This window comes from Rhinatrema bivittatum, chromosome 6, assembly GCF_901001135.1.
Source record: "Rhinatrema bivittatum chromosome 6, aRhiBiv1.1, whole genome shotgun sequence".
In the NCBI taxonomy this organism is placed as follows: domain Eukaryota; kingdom Metazoa; phylum Chordata; class Amphibia; order Gymnophiona; family Rhinatrematidae; genus Rhinatrema; species Rhinatrema bivittatum.
The window spans coordinates 193692994-193716076 of NC_042620.1; the positions used below are offsets into that span (position 1 = coordinate 193692994).

At 41.9% G+C, this 23083-nt stretch overlaps 1 protein-coding gene across 3 annotated transcripts in view; it reads left to right on the forward strand.

Moving 5' to 3' along the window:
- The window catches only part of FASTKD2 (FAST kinase domains 2), a 120003-nt gene that overhangs the window by 43826 nt on the left and 53094 nt on the right, over nt 1-23083 (forward strand). For all 3 annotated transcript variants that reach the window (XM_029606345.1, XM_029606347.1, XM_029606346.1), the window contains 2 exons: nt 9031-9154; nt 15389-15528. In XM_029606345.1, coding sequence (XP_029462205.1) covers nt 9031-9154; nt 15389-15528 — 264 coding nt within the window. The remainder of the gene's footprint in view (nt 1-9030; nt 9155-15388; nt 15529-23083) is intronic.

Here is a 23083-nt window from a genome sequence, read left to right on the forward strand (position 1 = left end):
AAATGAAATTTCTGATCTATTAGTTAAAATTTGTAACCTATCATTAAAATCATCCATTGTACCTGAAGACTAGAGGGTGGCAAATGTAACCCCAATATTTAAAAAAGGCTCCAGGGGCAATCCCGGTAACTATAGACCAGTGAGCCTGACTTCAGTGCCAGGGAAAATAGTGGAAACTATTCTCAAGATAAAAATCGTAGAGCGTATAGAAAGACATGATTTAATGGGACACAGTCAACATGGATTTACCCAAGGGAAGTCTTGCCTAACAAAACTGCTTCATTTTTTTGAAGGGATTAATAAACATGTGGATAAAGGTGAACCAGTAGATGTAGTGTATTTGGATTTTCAGAAGTCGTTTGACAAGTCCCTCATGAGAGGCTTCTACGACAACTAAAAAGTCATGGTATAGGAGGCGATGTCCTTTTGTGGATTACAAACTGGTTAAAAGACAGGAAACAGAGAGTAGGATTAAATGGTCAATTTTCTCAGTGGAAAAGGGTAAACAGTGGAATGCCTCAGGGATCTGTACTTGGACCGGTGCTTTTCAATATATATATAAATGATCTGGAAAGGAATACGACGAGTGAGGTTATCAAATTTGCGGATGATACAAAATTATTTAGAGTAGTTAAATCACAAGCAGACTGTGATACATTACAGGAGGACCTTGCAAGACTGGAAGATTGGGCATCCATATGGCAGATGAAATTTAATGTGGACAAGTGCAAGGTGTTGTATATAGGGAAAAATAACCCTTGCTGTAGTTACACGATGTTAGGTTCCATATTAGGAGTTACCACCCAGGAAAAAGATCTAGGCATCATAGTGGATAATACTTTAAAATCGTCGGCTCAGTGTGCTGCAGCAGTTAAAAAAGCAAATAGAATGTTAGGAATTATTAGGAAAGGAATGGTTAATAGAACGGAAAATGTCGTAATGCCTCTGTATCGCTCCATGGTGAGACCGCACCTTGAATACTGTGTACAATTCTGGTTGCCGCATCTCAAAAAAGATATAGTTGTGATGGAGAAGGTACAGAGAAGGGCAACCAAAATGATAAAGGGGATGGAACGGCTCCCCTATGAGGAAAGGCTGAATAGGTTAGGGCTGTTCAGCTTGGAGAAGAGACGGCTGAGGGGGCATATGATAGAGGTCTTTAAGATCATGAGAGGTCTTGAACGAGTAGATGTGACTCTGTTATTTACACTTTCGAATAATAGAAGGACTAGGGGGCATTCCATGAAGTTAGCAAGTAACACATTTAAGACTAATCGGAGAAAATTCTTTTTCACTCAACGCACAATAAAGCTCTGGAATTTGTTGCCAGAGGATGTGGTTAGTGCAGTTAGTGTAGCTGGGTTCAAAAAAGGTTTGGATAAGTTCTTGGAGGAGAAGTCCATTAATGGCTATTAATCAATTTTACTTAGGGAATAGCCACTGCTATTAATTGCATCAGTAGCATGGGATCTTCTTAGTGTTTGGGTAATTGCCAGGTTCTTGTGGCCTGGTTTTGGCCTCTGTTGGAAACAGGATGCTGGGCTTGATGGACCCTTGGAGTTGGTCCCTTGGGCCAGAGTTCTTATCTGGCTTCTCCAGATTCCTGGTTGACTCGCTGGCCTCTACAGTCACAGGAGTTTGCTTTGTGGTTTACTTTCTGCTGTCAGCAAGGGAGCACATGTCTTGGTGAACGTCTTTCATGAATCTTTCAAAGGGACTGAATCTAGGGATTGTGGTTATCTCGGACGGGAGCCTAGTGGGCAGGAGAGCTGATTGTTGTGGCAGAGTAGTCCAAGGAGGCCTTGTGGTCCATAAACAGAGCGGAAACCAGGGCCATTAGGTTGGCTTTGTTGCATTCTCTGCCATTAGTGTAGATTGCAATAGTTCAGGTGCTCTTAGCCAATGCCGAGGCAGTAGCTTATGCAAACAGACAAGAGGCATACAAAGCACAATGGTGGCCCAATAAGCAAGCATGCTGTTCTGCTGGGCCAAACAGAATGTAGTATAATTCTCACAACTCTTGCATTAAGGGAGTGGTGAATGTCCAAGCTATCTTCATCAACAGAAATATGCTGGACCTCAGAGAGTCTGAGTTCAGCAAGGAAGCTTTCCAGATGATAGAAGACCAGTGCAGCTTCCCTCTCATGAACTTAATGGCAATTTGCAAGAGCTTCAAAGCTGATAGTTATTCAGCTGCAGGAGTTAGATGTTCCAGCGGTATCATTGTGCTAATCCAACTATGGCCAAAGAATGGACTTTTTAAAAAAATATTTTTCGTACTTGGATATAGGCAGGGTTTGAAAGGAATAGAGGTGGTTTTGTCAACTGTAAGTCACGTTGCCGCAGACTGACCAAGAAGACCGTAGTATTTGGATCTGGTGATGCTGAGGGCCAATGTTCTTCTCCGTTTTCGTATCATCTGTGGTCTGTTATTCCAGGGTCTGGTTCTGGTAGAGGACCCAGCTCAATTTTGTTTTACTTCCTGGCCCTTGGAAGGGCTCGTAGGAAATAGAATTGCTCTGCTAAGATTTCTACTTTTTTAGAAAAACTGTCAAAAATCCATTTTATTGGCTTATGTTCAGGTATTGTGTTTCTTTTGAAGCTTGTTGCAAAGCTAAGAACGTAATGAGTTACCATACTGGGTCAGACAAAGGGTCCATCAAGCCCGGCATCCTGTTTCCAACAGTGGCCAATCCAGGTTACAAGTACCTGGCAAGTACCCAAATATTAAGGAGATCCCATGCTACTAATGCCAGTAATAGCAGTGGTTATTCCCTAAGTCAGCTTGATTAATAGCAGTTAATGAGTTAATGCCCCTGTACTTTTTCTCCTGCTGGAATATTGCTCTGTATTATAATCTCTCTGTTTCAAATATTGTCCATAGCTGTATTAATTTGTACATAGCCGTTCTTGTTATGACAATCTTATAACTGCTCTTGTTGCCTGTTGCGATTTGCTCTTGTGTTCCTCTCTTTCTTTTAGTTTTGTATCCCTTTCCCTGTTCATTGTAATTTCCATCTTATAAGTTCGCTGTAAACCGATATGATGTCCCCACTAATATCGGTATAAAAGACTTTCTAAATAAATAAATAAATAATGGACTTATCCTCCAAGAACTTATTCAAACCTTTTTTGAACCCAGCTACACTAACTACCCTAACCACATACTCTGGCAACAAATTCCAGAGCTTAATTGTACATTGAGTGAAAGAATTTTCTCCGATTTGTTTTAAATATGTTACTTGCTAACTTAATGGAGTGCCCCCTAGTCCTTGTATTATCCGATTCACATTTACCTGTTCGAGTGCTTTCATGATTTTGTAGACCTCTATCATATCCTCCCTCTGCCATCTTTTCTCCAAGCTGAACAGCCCTAACCTCTTTAGCTTTTCCTCATAGGGGAGCCATTCCCCAGTGCAGCTATATCTTTTTTTGAGATGTGGTGACCAGAATTGTACAAAGTACTGAAGGTGAGGTCTCACCATGGAGCAATGTCTGTTCGCCTTCTTGCAATGCGTGGACAGGGATTAGCTTTTTTTTTTTGTTAGGGTTCAAGTGGTGGTCATGTTTTGTTTTTAGAAGTAGGATTCAAGGGGTCTCTGTCTACCACCCACTTTATTTGTGGAGTTAAATGTATTTGTTCTCTCTTAGAGTCCTGTTAATCTCAACAGGTTCTAATTTTTGTTTTGTGGTGTTCTAGTGGGTCCCACTTCAAGCTGTTTAGACATGCATCATCATTGAAGGTTCTCTCCTTAAAGATGGTATTTTCTTGTGGCCATGTTGTTTGGCCAGATGTATTTCAGAATTACAAGCCTTATCTTGCAGAGATTCCCATCTAGTTTTTTCCACAGTCTGTTGCTTTTTCTCTAGTGCTATCTTTACTTGGCATTGTTTTCCCGTTCTATATAGTCTGTTTCTTCCTGGAATTTTCCAGCAAGGGAATATCATGGTAAAAAAAAAGATTTCTCCTCTTCTGTGATGTTTGATAAATCTTCCTCAGATATCTAAAGGCAGCTAATCCCTTTAGGAAAATTGATAGGCTGTTTGTGGTGTTTGATGGATCTCCTAAGGCAGAGGTAGCTTTGTCCAGATGGATCAAAGAAATGTTCTTCTTCATATGTTTTCTGAGAGATCTGCATACTACAGAGCTTCTCTGTGCTTATTCAGGCTTCCTCTTGGGTGGCGTTAACAACTATGCTGCCAGAGAACATTGTAAGGCAGGTAATTAGTCTTCCCTTATTCTTTCACTAAACTTTACAATTTATAAATGTAGGCCAAAAGAGATCCTGTATTTGGGGAAAGTATTCCTAGAGCAACCCTGTTGTCTTCCTGCCTGTGTCGATAAAGGACATGGATACTTCCCATGCATCTTTACTGGTCTAGCAGGATGATAAGAAAGGAGAAAATTGGTCTTACCTGTTAATTTCCTTTCTTTAAATTCTGCTTAAACCAATCCAGAATCCTTTGAGGAATTCATTAGCTCTGTTTTCTCTAGTCCTTGGATAAGAGGTCTTCATTCTTTCTCTATGGAGAGAAACCATGGATTCTCCATATCTCTACTTTGTGGCTTCTTTCTGTTCCCTATTGGAATTCTTAGAGGGGATTGCAATTGGAGGATTCCTTCCTGTTTTCCAATTGTTTCATAGATGTGTGTGTGTTTCATAGTTAGGTCATAACGGGGTTCTCCTCTCCATTGGTTTGACATAAGGATGTTAATAAGTTTTCAGACTGCATCATGCCTTTATAGTCAGTGATGGTGTCTCTGAAAAGGTTGTGATTTTTTGTTTCCATGTGCTAGCAGGATAGCATAAATCCATGCACTGGACTGGTCTAGAAGTATTCAAAGAAAGGAAATTAAGAGGTAACACCAAATGTCTCCATTTTTTGTTGCTTGTTCCCAGCACAGACCAAAGTAGCATGTGTTGTATTTTATTGGACAGGGTTTTCCAATATTTATCTTGGCATCAGCTATACATGAAAAAGCTAAAATACCTGTCCTCACAAGCCACTAGAAAAAGTTTGCAGCTTCAGCATGAATCATCTTATAAAAATATATATCATCAGGGTAAATTGGTAGTACATTTTGAGAATGTAAATTTGTTTAGCTGGACAAATATGTTTTCATGCGCAGAAATGAACCTTAACAAAATTGCATGGGTGTGTCACGTTCCTGGGGGTGGAATTGGAGTGGTTTGGACTTAGATGTATGCTTTGTTAGATTCGACTGTATGCACCTCGTTTTCATGAAAATTTTGGGCATGCCAAATATCAGGTATAACTTATGTGGGGTAGACTTGGTGGGATAATTTTCAAATTAACTTACACTTGTATGTTTGCTTTGACAGTTAGTGTAACTTACATGTGTAATATATAAGTTATGTCGGATGTCTGAAAATCATCCTCTTAAAATATGGAACTTATAAATGGCTAAGATTACAATGTTGAGAGTTTGTGAACACCCTAGGATGGTCTGTATTTTAGCACAGTTTATACTTAAAACATGATTAGATCTTAATATAAACTCTGATAAGAGAGAAGATAACCCTATTGAGTAAAAAACTTGGACAAAAAAAGATATGTTTTGAGTATTTATACAACAAAAGGTTCAATGATCATATCCTTGTGTGAAAAAATGTGAACCCTTCATTCAGTAATTGGTAGTACCACCTTGAGAAGCAATAACTTCAACTAAATGTTTCCTGTTACTCTTGATCAGTCTCTCACATCGCCCTTGAAGAATGTTGGCCCATTCTTCCATGCAGAACTGTTTCAGCTCTAACATTTGAGGGCTTTCTTGCATGTGTGGCTCCCTTCATGTTTTTCCATAATATTTCAAAAGGGTTTAGATAAAGACTTTGACTTGGCTAATCCAAGACAAAAAAATCTCTTCTGTAGTAGATTTACTTGAATGTGTATAGTCTTTTTTTTTACTGTATGATCACTTTTGGCTCAGTTTGAGCTCACGGACGGATGGTATGACAGTCTCTTCTAGAATTGTCTGATTATAAAGCAGAAGTCATGGTTCCATCAATGATGACAAGCAGTCCAGGTACTGATGCAGCATAGCAGTCCACACCACGGTACCTCTACCACCATGCTTGACAGTCAGGATGAGGTTCTTTCTTTGGAAGGCAGTGTTTGTTTTTCACCAAACCAAACGTTTGTTATTAGACCATAAAGTTCAAATTTACTCATCTCTCCAGAGAACATTTCAGAAGTCTTGTGTGACATCCAGTTGCTCTTTGGCACACCTGAGGTGGGCAGCAATGTTCTTTTTGGAGAGCAATATTTTCTTCCTAGCTATCCTCCTATAAACACCATTCCCTTTCAGTTGTTTTTCCTGATAGTTGATGCATGAAGCCTCATGAGCTGCATTGAGTGTGAGGCCTGCAGATGTTAGTCAGGTGTTCGTTGTGTCTTCATGGATGATTTCCTGATTTGACATTTGGATGATTTACTCAGGACAGCTGCTTCTGAGTAGAGTCATTTGTAGTCTGACAGTGAAGGATGGAGCCCCAGTGTTTAGAAATGGTCTTGTCATCCAGTCCAGACATCTCTTTCATAGATTCTCTGAAATTTCTTTTGATAATAGGATGATGAGTTTCCTTTATGGTGACACCAAACTCCAAATCTTTTGAACCTCGATATAAGACTGGATGTCCAAACTCAGTAGTGCTCATTTACAGGCTGGTTTTCTTGTTACCCAACTATTTAAATATGTTTCTAATTAGTCAAGTCATGTGAAAAATTATGAATGTTTAATGTTGTAAGCCTCACAGATCAATGTGTTTAGATGTTGCCGATTATAAATTTAACAAATAAATAAATACGTGTGCTAAGGAAACTAGGGATTCACTTACTATGTTACACACACCAATTCTGAATTAGTCTTTATTATTCCTACATTGTGCATTATTGTGTATACCCTTTATATTGCATAAGAAAATGCTGTTTTTGATTAAAAAGATTATCAAGGTAAGAACTTAAATTCTCATTATACCTGGGGTTCACACACTTTTTGTCAGTACTGTGTGACCAATATACATGTTTGTTTTCTTCTGAAATTTCTGTTTTTATACTAGAATCAGCACTACTCAGTCATTGCCTTGGCACCATATTTTATCACCTGCTTTAAGAGTCTGTGAAAGTTTGCTGTCAGAACACTTACAAGTACTGCAAATGAATGGCTGAGTTTCTTTTGGCAGTGTAACTTGCCTTCTGTAACTCCTGGCCTTCCATGTCAAATGGGAGCCTGTGTTAGCCCTGCTGACTACCATTTATGATTTTAGGGGGAGGAGGATGAAGACTTCATTTACAGTAGCAGAGATATTTCCCGATTTGACGTACTCTGTCTCCCCCTTGAACCAGTGTGCTGTGACTGAGAAGCAAGCAGAATAGCTCCCTTTGGAACCTAAGTACATAAGAAATTGCCATGCTGGGTCAGACCAAGGGTCCATCAAGCCCAGCATCCTGTTTTCAACAGAGGCCAAACCAGGCCATAAGAACCTGGCAAGTACCCAAACACCAAGAAGATCCCATGCTACTGATCCGACTAAAAGCAGTGGCTATTCCCTAAGTAAACTTGATTAATAAGCTATCCGAAATGATTATTGCAAGAAATAAATCTGCAAATACTAGGCCTCTGATGTATGCAAATTTATCTCATGCATATTAATTATGGATACTTTTAAAACCGGACTGGGTCAGACTAGGTTGGGGAGTTGCTATACTAAGACCCATCCACCCATGTAGTCATATCATAAAGCATTCTATAGGACAGCTGAAATTGGGATCTGTGTGGTCCCAAAAGCACAGATACCACACCATCTCTGGATAATTCTTAGGGTGGTCCCAGAAAAAGAACCTGGGCCTTGAGAGACCCACCCTGCTAGTTTGGTTTGCAGGGCATCTGCCATGAATTTACAAGGCGATCTGTTTGCATATTGGTCCATGCCCAACCATATTATGTATGCTCATCATTGTGGATAACCTCACATCAATTCAGATTAACTTTATGGACATATCTTTTTACATGTGCATACCTGGGAATCTTTGAGCTGTGGTCCCCCTGAGATTGCTGTGGATTAGCAGAAGGTGGGGGAGGGGGAAGAATGGCATAATATGTATCAGCTTTCTCTCTTTCATCACCCACCATCTGACTAATCTACACTTTAGTTTTATCCCACCCATCACTATCACCTGTCCCCCCCCCCCCTCCCAAGATGACCCAGCATACTTCCCCTTTATCTCTTCCTCACCCAGGCACTCACTTTGCTACCTCCCCCTATAAGTCATAGCTCCATGACTTATGCATCCTCATTCTACCTTTATCTGAATGATTCCCAAGTCCTGAAATCACAGCTGCAGACTGAGTTTTGTGGGTGTTGCATCCCCTCTCCAGTTTCTCCCCACATGCTGCTTGCAGTGTCTGCCCCAGGGTGACTGTTCTTTGCAGGCTTTCTGAGGAAGGGGGGAGTAGCTGAGCAGGCCCCGAGGTTTCTAGTGTTTCCCCTGAGACTCTGCAACTGATGCAAATTCCCTGAGTCTCAGGGTGAAATCCTGAGAGCTCCCAGGTATGTATGTACATGTGTTGTCACAGTCGGGACCTTCATGTTCTGTTTTTATTTTATTTTGCCTGGGATCATAAAAGAAGTTGAGGCACTAGTGTACCTTTTAATCCTCCAGTAGAGATTTTACACTCCCTCCTAGGAGCTTCTGCTGTGCTATAAACTCAGCCCTTAATGACTCTTAAGAGTAACTAAGAGTTAAACTAGAGTAATCTCCTTATTTTTTATAATATTTTCTGTATCTTTCTGATGATTCCTGTTTTTCCATATGGAGACACTCTCATGGAGTAAAAATGAATCATTTTAAGCCATCCCACAGTTGTATCTAGACTGCATGTGCGTTTAATTTGTTTACCTTGTGTATAGGTGATGACTAGGTGTTCTTGTACCTGAATACAGGAACATAATGGAGAAGGGCTTGAAATTAAATACATTGTACTGTTTTTTGTTTTGTTTTTTAAAGCATAAAGCTTTGAGCATCTTTGACCAGTTTTCCCTCCCAAACTGCCAGCACATGTTCGTCACTTTGGATAAAATGGATCTCCTTTCCCTCCCGATTCTGGATGCCTGCAGTAATAAAGTCATTCGTAAGTAAAAAGGCATTTAATTTTTGCCTCTTCAGCATCATGATTTGGGGTGGACAAAAAGGCACTAGTAAGAAATTAAAGCTTCAGTTTATAGTACTGGTTCTCAGTCTGGGAGCATGATGCTTGATGGGGTATAAACACCTGAGGGAGGGATGGGGCCAGTGAAGCATAATGCAGGAAGCAACCTGCCACCTGCCTGCTTCCTGCCTATCTGCTTCTCAGAGCAGAGAGCAATCTGAAAAGAGCAAGGCTGCCTGTCTTCTTTTTCCTACTTTCCAGACAGGGCAGACGGTAGCCATTTATTGACCTCTCCTTCCCCACCTGTTTGCTGATTGGCTCAACAGAGCTTTCCACTTCTTCCCACCTACCCAAGAAAAGAGCTAGAACTCAGAAGGGCCATCTCCCTCTATCCCCCCCGCCCCCGACATCTGCAGAGAAATCAGAGTGAAAGAAAATATTCCTCAATGCTGTTGAAGGGGAGAGGAGCTATAGAGGTTTTCTATATTGTATTCCTTTCAGAGGATAGGGTTGGTTAGTTAGGGTGTTTTAAAGTTTTGTGGAGAGGGTACTTGAAACCTGTGTGATTCTATTAGTGGGAGTCTCGATGTGGTAAAGTTCTAGAATGACTAATTTTGTAGCATTTGAAAGATCTCCAAGCAATCAGCCTCCTAAATGTGTACGAATTGTAGGATGTGTTAAGGGAGCTAGTGTTCTCAGTATATGTTATAATTTATGCACTGGTGAAGTGAACTGTTGGCAGAGCTAGTGTAAGAATAATCAAGTTCCCAGGGGTTTCACAATGCAAAGACCAAAGACAAAATGCTTCAGAGAATACAGCGCATCTCATATCACCAAGTGACCAGCTAGAGAAAAACTTGTAAGGCAGAGTACTAGGGCAGCCTTTCGGTGTTTCTTTTTTTTTTTTTTTTTTGTGGGGGGGGGGGGGGGGTTATTCAGAAGGGAATTTTCCCTTTTTTTTTTTTTTTTAATTTGTTGTTTCTGAGTGGTGAAGAGATGATGCTAAAACATGGTCAAGAGCATCTTTGCCTGTATTGAAAATTCTAATCTGCATAACATTTCTGAAGTTCTTGTTCCAAGCTAAAAGTCGTTACACCTTGAGACAGGCTGATTTGTCAGCTGAAATATATTTTGAAGTTTTGTTATGCATACTATAATTTTGATTAAAAAGATTTATGTGTATATATACATTTTTTTTTATATACACACATTATTTTGTGATGTGATTGTGAATTGTTGAATATTTGCAAATATGTTTTATATAAATCCCTTGTAACTTTAGATTAGGAAATACTCAGAACTTAGTTTTGTAAATGTTACTGGCATTTTGTTTCACTTCATATTTTTTGATGCTCTTAAAATGTTTATTTTGTTGAAACATTTCTATCTATTTCCATTGAAAACAATTGAGTTCTTTTATTGGGAGATGGAGGTTGTCAGTTTCCTCCTGTTCCTTTAGTTAGGGCATGAACCTTCATTTCCAGCTATCTGGGTTTCTTCCCCATTTTATTAACTCCCCTCCACTGCCGCCCAGTCCCCTGTCTAGCCCAACCATTGCAGCAATAGTCCTTGGCCAGGGTCCATACACTGTGGCTTCTTACAGAACTGGTTAGTGAACACACAGTAAATATATATGGTTCAGAAACTATTCAGTTAATTTAACAATTAACCTAAACACATCAAAACCTACCATCATAATGGGTGACTTTAACCTTCACATGGACGTGTTTCCACCAACAAATACTTGCCAAACACTAAACGATACGTTGGAAGCCATGGGGTTCACATTAATCACAGATAAACCCACACACAAAGCGGGCCACTCCCTCGATCTGACATACATTAATCATAATTTCACTGAACACCTAAATACCAGCTATAATCAAATGCCATGGTCGGATCACTTCTTAATCCAATCCGAAATCAAACTCATAAAACCAAAAGAAACACAGAGAAATGAGCCCTTAGAATTTAAATATCGTCCCCCCTTCAACCATGACATTCTAAAAAATAAATTGGAAGAAACTTTAATAAACCTCAACCCCCAAAACTGTATAGAAGCAACAACAGAATGGATAATGAAAACAAGTAAATTGGCAGACGACATTAACCCCACTAGAACAATACACATCCATGAACCAAAACAGAAAAACCCGTGGTTTAATGAAAAATTAAAGGAAATTAAACAAAATCTGAGAAAAAAAGAAAAAAGATGGAAAAAAGACAAATCAGCGGAAAATTTAACCAAATTCAGGAAACATCTAGCCTATTATAAAAAAAATAATTCTTGAAGCAAAACAACAATTCTTTAATTCAAAAATAGAAACATTTTCAAACAACCCACAAACACTATTCAACATAGTTAAAAATCTGACTACTGATAAAGCAGATATGCCCCAAGCCCCACAAGAGAACAAATGCAACGACCTAGCACACTATTTCTCAGACAAAATCAAAAGCAAAAATTCCGTTCCTAACAAAACAGGAAATCAAGATGCAAAAAAGAGATGACACAATTCTCCACATTTGAGGAGGTATCCCAGAACGAAGTTGAATGCATGATAAAAAAACTGAATCCCGCACCACATAAAATTGACACCATTCCCACCACAGATATAAAAAAAACTAGCTGATATAACCACATACACACTAACCAAAATAATTAACCTATCACTCAGTGAAGGAGTTATGCCAGACTCACTCAAAAATGCAATAATAAAACCGATTCTGAAAAAGAAAAACAGTGACCTAACCGTATTAAGTAACTATAGACCTGTTTCAAACTTGCCCATGATCGCAAAATTAATAGAAAAAGCAGTACAAAAACAACTAGCAGAACATCTAGACAACAATAACATATCTTCCCATCACAACATGGCTTCAGAAAACACTATAGCACCGAAACGTTACTTATCTCTCTAACAGATACCGTACTTCGCGGATTTGACAGCGGAAAACACTACATCATGATACTGCTAGATCTGTCCACAGCATTTGACACAGTAAACCATGACATACTATTGAAAAGACTGGAAGAAATTGGATTATAAAACAAAACAATTAAATGGTTCACATCCTACCTTAACAATAGATCTTATCAGGTACAGATAAAAAAACTCAATATCAGACAAAATCACACTAGAGACAGGAGTCCCCCAGGGTTCGGCACTCTCGGCAACCCTATTTAACATTTACATGCTCCCCCTCTGCCACCTACTGGCTGGGCTAGGGATCATACACTACATATTTATTTATTTATTTATTTATTTATTTATTTATTTATTTAAAGTCTCTTATATACCGATTTTCGTATGCACATCGCATCGGTTCACAAAGAACAAAAGCTTTTGGGCGGAGCCCTTACATATAACAGCAGAATATAAAAAACTTTCGGGCGGGGGCCCTTACATGTAACCATAAGAATACATTAAACAGGGGGGGGGGTAAAATACTGGTTAGGCGATGCAGTATTCCAAAAATTAAATGGATACAATCAACTATATACAAAAATAGGTGAGTACAAAGTACAAAATCAGCAGGCATTCTTAGTCATACATTGATAAGGCATTCCTGGTCAGTTACTTGACTTGTTACATGCTTGTTGTTGGTGATGTTTCTGCGTGGGATGGGGGGAAAGTGGGTAAGCTTGAAGAAACAGCCAGGTTTTGAGGTTCTTTTTGAATTTAGGAGTAGAGGTCTCAATGCGGAGTTCAGGCGGTAAGGAGTTCCATATAGTGGGGCCAGCTAGGGAAAATGCTCTGCTCATGGTAGAGGAGAGTTTGATAGATTTGATAGATTGTTTACAGAGGGATCCTTGTAGGGCTGGGCGAGTAGGTCTATTCGATGTGCGGGGGAGGAGAGGGGGGTTGATCCAATTAAGGTTATCATTCAACAGACTTTTATGGATGAGGGAGAGTGCTTTGTAGAGTATTCGGGAGGGTATTGGGAGCCAGTGTAGCTCGATAAGTGTGGGGGTAATGTGGTCTCTTTTTATATGCTGATGACATTCAATTAATTCTACCAGTTGAAGAATCAATTGAAAAAACACTAAACTTTGCAATGTTATACCTAGACATAATTAAACAACTATTAAACCAAATGGAACTAGTAATCAACATTGAAAAAACAGAATTTATACATCTTGAACAAAAAAACATCGAAAGAATTCAAAATCCCATTCAACTTAAAAATGACAAATCAGTAGAATTAACTGATAAAGCTAGAAACCTAGGAGTAATTATAGACACTGAACTGAGCCTTAAGCAACACATATCAATAAAAGCAAGAGAAGGCTACGCGAAACTAAGGGTCCTTATAAGACTAAAACCCTTATTAAATCAGGAACACTTTCGTACAGTACTACAAGCATTAATATTTGCCAGCACGGACTACTGTAACACACTTTTCCTAGGATTACCATACACCACTATCAGACCACTGCAGATACTACAGAACTCGGCTGCCAGAATACTTACTGGTAAAGGCAGAAGAGATCATATCACCCAAACACTTGCAGATCTACACTGGCTCCCAATAGAACAGAGAGTTCAATTTAAAACACTATGCACAGTTCATAAGCTAATTAATGACGAAAATTCTGACTGGCTAAACACCGCATTACGATTACATGTCCCTCAAAGAAATCTCAGATCAGCCAATAAAGCTCTGCTAACCATACCCTCAGTCAAAACAGCAAAGTTGACCCAAGTTAGAGAGAGAGCACTATCTTTGGCAGGACCATTATTATGGAACACATTACCCCTGGAATTAAGACTAATGAAGGACTTAAAACTCTTTAAAAAAGGCTTAAAAACATGGCTCTTCAAAAAAGCATTTCACAGTGAGGTAGCGGAATAACAACACATACACAAAGCAGGAAGTCAACAAGAGAAAAAAAGCAGAATTGCTTATTTTTATTATTTTCTCACAATTAAGTATTAAATTAGAAAGACAGCTAATCATAAATGGTAACCACACCCATTCCCCATTTAAAGTATATGATTGAACTATGTAACCGTATAATAATGGCACCCTATGGATAATTGAGAAACCACATATTTGTGCCTGACTGTAAACCGTTGTGATGGTGCTCTACTATACGACGGTATAGAAAAGTTTTAAATAAATAAATAAATAAAATAAAATAAATTCTACCATAACTGCAATTACAGTTTTGTTTTGTTTTTTTAGAGAGATTTTCCAAAATAGGTTAGTTACATTTTTTTGTTCATTGCAACTTAGAGTTGGATTTTCATCTCTTTCCTTTCTCAGAGAGAGCCTGGATCACTACTTTGTGACCTGTTCTCTGTTTGACATATCAAAAAAAGCAGGGTAAGTATGTACAATAACTACATACATATAAAGTAATATTTAATCAATAACTGTCAAGTAATAACATACATATAAAATATTTTTAAACAGACAAATCAATATAATTTATATACTCACATCCAAAGAATTAAAAAAAAAAAATATATATATATATACAAAAAGATCAAATTGACACTACACAATAGACAATCTCAAAACAAATAAACACATTTAATATAGAAACCCGACCAATGCCCCAAATAGAACAAATAAATACAAGTCTTGATCTTACAAAGCACAGAGAAAAAAGGGTATTGAAAATCTTCTCAAATGCCACTCTACTCATTCTTAAAAGCATCATCGGCTGGTGCTTATCAGCTCAACAATTCAGATGTACTTACAAAGCATTTTGTCTGCTTCACAAACAATTCTTAACAAGAGGAGGAAGCATGTTCTTAAATATATCATTGAATGTATCCTGTGTCATTAAATGTCTCCTCGAATGCCTCCCATACCTCGAATATCTCTAGACTTGGGGGTTCTTAGGAGTATTCGATTGATAGGTGGGTTCATATGTTATGGGTGGGAATTAATTTATTTTGAGATTGTCTATTGTGTGGTATTGATTTAATCTTTTTTGTATATTTTATCTAGATTCTTTAGATGTGTGTATATATTATATTGATTGATTTTTGTCTTTTTAAAGAATATCATTTTGTGTGTATTTTATTACCTGATAGTTATTGATTAAAGTAGATTATTACTTTATATGTATGCTATTTTGATAGTTATTGTATACATTAACCCTATTTTTATTGATATGTCCATTGGTGGGTTTGAGGGTTCTTTTTTAGCCAATTTGTTACCATGTTGGGTCTGTTCTCTATTTGCACATTTGTTTTGTAGAAAATATCAGTGGGATTCCCTTCTGGCGATTGGTGCACATTCTACAGTCCTGCAGGAACCTCCAGTACCGAAACATGCTTCTCTTCTCAACAGTAGCAGATCATGTGACATCTACCATTTACATGTGGCAGAGGAAGCAGGTGAGAGCCTGACAATCTCATGTTCATGGATTCTCAGCTGTTCATAGGTGCATTTCTCTGTTGTTCAATTTTCCTTGCATCTAGCCAGATGGACTCGGGACCAGTGGGTTATGTGCGCCTCTCCTAGCAGATGGTAGACTGAGTCAGATTTCAAGGCTGACGTCACACTAGATATACCCCTGCCGTGACCTCAGCTCCTCAGTATCTCTCCGTCTCCCTAGCAGATGTGGACACTATCCCCTCACTAGCATGGTGCTAGCGAGATTACAAAAAAAAAAAAAAGAAGCATTTTAATTTAAAGAAGATTTAGCCCCGCTCTCCTGAGGTGATACCTAAGGGTCCCTCCCCCAGTCGAGAATTTCTGAGGTGATTTCCGATCCCTTAGGAGGTGTGCCTTGATCTGGTAGCTGGCTCCCAGCGTGAACTTAGCCGCTGAAGTGGCTGAAAGGCAGCGGTTGCAAAGCCGAGCGCGGTGGTTAAGGCCAAAGCCCTCTCCCCCCCGCAGCTGGAGAGCGTCTCTGCACTCGGCCGGTAAGCGCTGAGACCAGGTAAGTAAAAAAAAATCTTCAATCCAGAGAAGTAGGGCTCCAGCGAGTCTTCTCTGGTCTCCTGCTCGGCGCGCCGTACCAACTCCGTTCTCGATTCCAGCGAGATAAAAAGAGGGGCTCCAAACGGGTTGAGCAGCCTTTGATAGGCTAGGCCCCCGTTTGTGGCTCAGTGGATCAGCCTCGTGGCGACCCTCGGCAGCGCCATCTTGCATGCGGTGGGCTGCAGCGCCATCTTCTCCCCTTCGGCCGTCGGTACGAGCGGGTCAGGCACAACTGCGCACATAGCTGCATGCTTATCGAGGCGCATTACCTTTGCGCGCCGCATAAGCTGGGCGTGCTGGACACCAAACATACATACACAGAGGCGATGGCCTCGGCAACAAAGAAGCTCAGACGACACTCCCTTTGCATGGCCTGCCATATCAGAGCAGCACAGCCTGACCTGGGGTCCTTCCTGTGTCAACACTGTGAGGAAGCCCAGGGAGACTCTTAAAAGTTTTCCGAGTCTGGTCCTTCCAAGTCTGAGGATAGGTCGGCAATGACCTTATCCGACAGCTCCCCGGAACTAAGCAATTCCAAGATGGCATCCTCACCGCGAGAGGGCATTTCAGTAACCCCTACTCCGGCTCCCCTAGGGACAAACATGGACTCAGGAGCCTTCTCTTGGTTGGAACCTTTCCAGGGACTACAAGCGTTTGTTCAGGTGCAGTTAGCCCCAACCACAACCCGGATGGAACCCCAGCTGGGGGCACCTGGGGGCCTCAAGACATGCCTTGCTTCACCGAGTATCTCTGACAGGGACTCAGACACCACAGATGACTATGAGGGCTCCCTGGAGGAAGGGGAAATCCCTCAGGGCCTGGAACCATACTGAACCATGCTTCGCTTCTTCCACAGGGATGAATTACCAGCCCTTGTCTCCCAGACTTGAAGACTTTGGGGATTACAGGCTTGGACCCTATGGTGGAACCAAAGAAGAACCCCATCCTGCTGTTCCCTTCATAAAGCCTCTTGCTATTTCCCAATGCTGGAAGCCATCCAGGAACTGATTGACCTGGAATGGGATGCCCCGGAGGCGAACTTTAAAGGAGGGGGGGCCTTGGAAGCCTTGTATCCTCTGGAACCCGCGACCAAGGAACGCCTGCGTTTCCCAAAAGTGGACGCCATGATCTGCGCTGTCTCGAAGTGAACCACCATTCCCATTGAGGGAGGTGCAGCATTGCAGGATGCTCAAGATAGACGATTATAATCCATCCTTAAGCAAGCTTTCGACGCAACAGCAATGACACTGCAGATCACTTCCTGCTGCGTTCTGGTGGCTCACTCCTGCTGCGCTCTGGTGACTCGCTCCTGCTTGCTTCTCTCGAGAGAAGCAGATAGTTCTGGAGCATACGCCGGAGAGGCGATTGAACCTGCTGCAGCCTTCCTGGCAGATGCAAGCTCAGACCCGGTGCGTACCTCAGCCAGAGGAGTAGCCTCAGTAGTGGCGTCCAGAAGGCAATTATGGTTGCGGAACTGGTCAGCGGACGCGACGTCTAAGGCAAACCTCACAAGAATGCCCTTTAAGGGATCTCTCCTATTCGGAAACGAATTGGAGAAACTAGTCAGTAAGTGGGGTGAATCTCCAGTGCCTCGTCTACCGGAAGACTGAGGAAAGAGATTCCAGAGACTCTCTCCCAGGAGAACCCGGGGCAGAGGCTCCCAATGCTTCCGGCCCTGCAGAAACCAGTCCTTCCAGACATGACCTTCTGGGAGGTCTCAGTACTTTCGGAGCCAACAACCAAAGGAGGAACAGGTCCAGGTGCAGGCTCGACCCAAGCTTCCCAATGAAGAGGAAGGGAAATAGGGGGTCCACTCTCCCTCTTCTACCAAAAATGGGTCGAGATCACTTCGGACAAATGGGTACTAAACATCATACAAGAAGGCTACGCTCTGGAGTTTCACAGTGTCCCTTGGGACACGTTTATGATAACACCCTGTCACTCCCACCTCAAGAGACTGGCAGTGGAATCCACACTGATAAGACTACTAACTCTGAAGGCCATAACTCTGGTGCCTACACCCCAGCTAAATACGGGGCGTTATTCCATCTATTTCATCGTGCCCAAGAAAGAGGGGTCATTCCGACCCATCCTAGACCTCAAGAACGTCAACCATCATCTACAGATACTACACTTCCGCATGGAGACTATCCGTTCTGTAATAATGGTAGTGCAACCGGGAGAGTTCCTAACCTCCCTGGACCTCTCCGAAGCCTACCTTCACATTCCAGTCCATCAAGACCACCAGCATTTCTTATGTTTTGCGGTACTGGGCCGCCATTACCAGTTCCGGGTGCTACCCTTGGCCTGGCAACCACCCCCAGAACATTCTCCAAAATTATGGTGGTCGTGGCGGCAACACTGAGAAAAGAAGGGATCCTGGTACACCCCTACTTGGACAACTAGTTGATCCGGGCGAAGTCATCGAAAGAGAGCCTTCAGGTGACCAACAGAGTCAGGATCCTCCTTCAGGAACTCGGGTTGTGAACATGGACAAGAGCAGTATACAGCCCTCTCAGTCCTTAGTGTACCTGGGAGCCTGGTTTGACACCAAACAGAACAAAGGCTTCCTCCTTTCCCCCCCCCACCCGAGGAGGAGGAAACTGATGGAACAAGTACGTCGATTGATGACCAGGATGCGCCCCAAGGTATGGGACTACCTTCAGGTCCTAGGCCTCAAGGCATCAACTCTGGAAGTAGTACAGTGGGCAAGGGTTCACATGCGGCCACTCCAACACTCCTTACTGTCCCGCTGGAACCCACTGTCCCAAGATTACACGATTCATCTCCACCTACCAACGGAGGTATATTCTCGGCTCCAGTGGTGGCTACAGGAAAACCACCTAAGCAGAGGCATAAGCCTATCCCCACCGAACTGGATAGTACTCACTACAAACACGAGCCTCCGAGGGTGGAGAGCCCACTGCCAGGAACCGACAGCCCAGAGACAATGGACCAGCGAAGAGGCGAAATGGAACATAAACTGCCTAGAAGCTCGAGCGATCAGACTAGCGTGCCTGGAGTTCAGTTACAGGCTCCAAGGACAAGGGATTCAAGTGATGTCGGACAACTCAACAATGGTTGCCTACATCAACTGCCTGGGGGGGCGGGGACGGACCAGTAGCCAGCAGGTGTCTCTGGAGATAGACCTCCTCATGGAATGGGCAGAGGTAAACCTACAAGGGATCTCGGCCTCCCACATCACAGGAAAAGACAACATCTCAGCGGATTTCCTCAGCAGGGAAAGCCTGGACCCCCAGGGGAGTGGGCGCTGTCAACCAGAGGCTTCCAGCTGATAGTAAATCGCTGGGGCCTCCCGGCCATGGTCCTACTGGCCACATCTCACAATGCCAAAGTCCCTCTGTTCTTCAGCCATAGACGAGAGCAGCACTCCCAAGGGATCGACGCCCTCGTCCAGACCTGGCCAGAGGATGATTTACTGTACGCCTTCTCCCCATGGCAAGGTCATCTGCAGATAGAAAACCAGAGAGGTCTAGTCTTACTAGTGGCTCCGGATTGATCCAGATGCCCGTGTACATAAACATGCAAAGACTCCTTGCGGGGGACCTTCTCCAGCAGGGCCCCGATTCTTCACAAAGATCCGTCTCGATTCTCTCTTACAGTCTGGCCCTTGGAGGACTCACCTGAAGAAGCGCGGTTAGTCGAAGGCAGTTATCTGCCACCTTGCTCCGTGCGCGGAAGTTCTCAACATCTCTGGCATATGTACGGATCTGGAGAATATTCGAAGCCTGCTGCGAGGATTGCGGAGTGCCCCCACAAACTGCTAAGATCCCCATAATTCTGGAATTCCTACAGGTCGATATGAAGAAAGGATTGTCACTCACCTCCCTCAAGGTTCAGTTAGCAGCCCTCTCCTGCTTCAGAGCCAAAATAAACGGAAATTGTCTGTCTGCACGCTCAGATTTGGCCCGTTTCCTAAAAGGGGTTAAGCAACTCCAACCACCCCTAAAGTTCTGGTCCCCCTATGGAACCTCAATCTGGTATTGGACTTCCTAGCAGGATCATCCTTCAAGCCGATGTGCAGTCTGCCACTACGCCTTTTAACACTAAAGACTGTATTCTTGGTGGCAATATGCTCAGCCCGTCGCATCTCGGAACTACAGGCACTATTCCCAGTGCTATAAAAAAAAAAAATGCTGAATCATACCAAGAGCTGGTCTCCATATCCTCCAACAGAAAACTCTTCTCTCTCTCTCTCTCTGTGGTTGTAGTCCCACAGATCCACCATGGGTGAGGATTCTTGCAGGGAACAAAAGTGCAAGGCATAAGATGATGTACCAAGAAAAGCGCCTGAGTGGTGTGAGGCATCTCCTCTGGAATCTGCCATGGTGCTGAAGAAGACAGAGCTGTCAGTACAGTGTTTCACTGGAATGGGACCCCTCGGATACCAATGAGGAGCTCATCAGCACAGATAGCACCTTCTTCCACAGTGTGGAAGTCCTCCATGGCACAGGTGGCCCTGCAGAAGACAATTCAACTCCTGCAGGTTCTAGAGTTCTAGTAAATTTTGAGAAATCAATCCTGATCCCATCTCAGAGAATCAAGTTCATCGGGGCGTGAATAGACTCCTTACAGGAGAGAGCATATCTTCTAGCAAGTTGGGCAGATGTGCTCAGGTCCCTAGCTTATTGCTTGGTGAACATGGATCAGACAACAGCCAGGGAATTGCTGGACATTTGGATCACTTAGCAGCAGCAGTACATGTGGTCTAACTCACCTCCACATGCGAGTCCTACAGTGGGGCCTCTGCTCCCAATATGGCCAGTTAACCACTCTAGTGAATATCTCAAGGAACTAGAGACCTCTGCTGGTGGTTAAACTTGTATATCTTATAGAAGGGAGCCTTCTCCCCTTTGTCATTGTCCCATTTCATAATGTTAGTGACAGATGCATCAACCAAGGGATGGGGAGCACACATTGGGTCCATGCTGAGTTCAAGGAACTTGATGTCTAGTAGAACAACAGTTCCAAATCAACCTAATGGAGCTTTGAGTGCCTTCCTGCAGGTCCTTGAAGTGAAGAGAATTTTCATCCAAACCAGCAACCAAGTTGCCATGTTTTATATTAACAAGCAAGGAGGCACAGTATCATGGACTCTCCACCAGGAAACAATCAGGATGTGGGAATAGGGATGGAAGACATCAAACTGTTCTACATGCAACCTACATTCCAGGGATTTCCAACACATTGACAGACCACCTCAACTCTGTCATTCTTATGAATGATCCCTAAATTAGTCAACAGCCAACAGGATGTTCGACCTTTAGGGATATCCCTCCAACCTCTTCACAATGGTGGAAAACAGAAAGGTGGAAAGATTTTATTCCATTCTTCCAAACAAATTCAGATCTGCTCAGGATGCTTTTCTGCTCACCTGGAATGCAGATTTCATGTATGCTTTTCCACAGATTCCGCAGTTTTATTTATTTATTTATTTAGCAGTTTTTTTAATATACCGAGGTACAGCAGAAATCGCCTTCACTCCGGTTTACATTTACAACAACCTGTTACATTTAAAGCATTTTAACAGTAGCTGAAACTGGTTCCGAACAGCAGCTTAGTCCAAAAACAATGTCTGCCAGGACAACACAAAAAGTGTTCAAGGACTGGACCTGTCTGATACTTATTATGCCAGCATGGCGCAAACAAGTGTGGTTCTTGTATCTAGTACAACTGTGTGCCCCCAATACCTCTAGGGGCCAGCTGCCATTGCTTGTAACCAATGTGATGATATTTACCTCACGTTCATCTCTTGGCTATTACTAGTTTGCTTGTGTGTTTATCTTGTTCTTTTGACCCAATAACAATGAATTTAAAAAAATAAATTGATAGTAAACTTAGACAAACATAGCAACATAGTGAATGGCAGCAGAAAAATATCCAAGTAGTTCATCTAGTCTTCCTAAGCAAACTTATTTATTTATTCTTTTATTCTGCTTAGTGTAGTAACTGCTGCTCTGTGCAGATTACCCCCATGACTTCTGTTAAGGGCATTAATTGCCCCTCCTTGCAGGATAGCCTAGTGCAGGTTACCCCTTATATTCATTTTCATCCTTTAGCCACTGTGGGTGCTCCCTGCTCCAGTGCATCAGGATTTTCTCTGGAGTTGGTGTTGAACTGTTTTCCTGGGAAGGTGATATAATTTATTTATTTATTTGCGAGTTTTTATATACCGTCATTAAGTTATTTACCATCATAACGGTTTACAATAGTGCACCAATATCAAAGAGAATATGGATCATAATTTACATAGGTGGTGCCAGTACTATTCGGTAACAAACAATATAAAGACTAATATAGTTTATGAAAAGGATTATGCATATGAAGAAAATCAATTGGGGGATTGTATGTTTTATAGCAATTTATCCTGTTGGTTTGACTACAGTTAAAATTGGTGGTGAGCTAAGTTCCAGTAGTAACTGGAATGTGTGTGCTTGGTGCTACATGTCCGCTTATTCTTGTTTACATGCTTGCATCACTCTCTTTGTTGAAGGCTAGTTTGAAAAGCCAGGTTTTGAGTTGTGTTTTGAAAAGTTTATGGTTACTCTGAAGTCTAAGTTCAAGGGGCATGGAGTTCCATAAAATGGGGCCGGCCAGAGACAGTGCATGTTCTCTGACTTGGGTAAGTCTTGCTGTTTTCACGGATGGAATGGTTAAAAGTGTTCTGTTTGCTGATCTTAAATTTCTGTGTGGAACGTGGACTCGAAGTGCTGTGTTCAGCCGTTCTGCTTTTTCTTCATGGATAAGTTTGTGTATTGTGCAGAGTGCTTTGAACTGTATTCTTTGTTCAATGGGTAGCCAATGTAGAGTGGCGAGAGTATCTGTGATGTGATCCCTTTTACTTTTCCCAGTGAGAATTCTAGCTGCGGCGTTTTGTAAAATTTGCAGGGGTCTTACAGTAGTATAGGGTAGGCCAAGTAGTAAAGCATATAAAAATATTTTAAA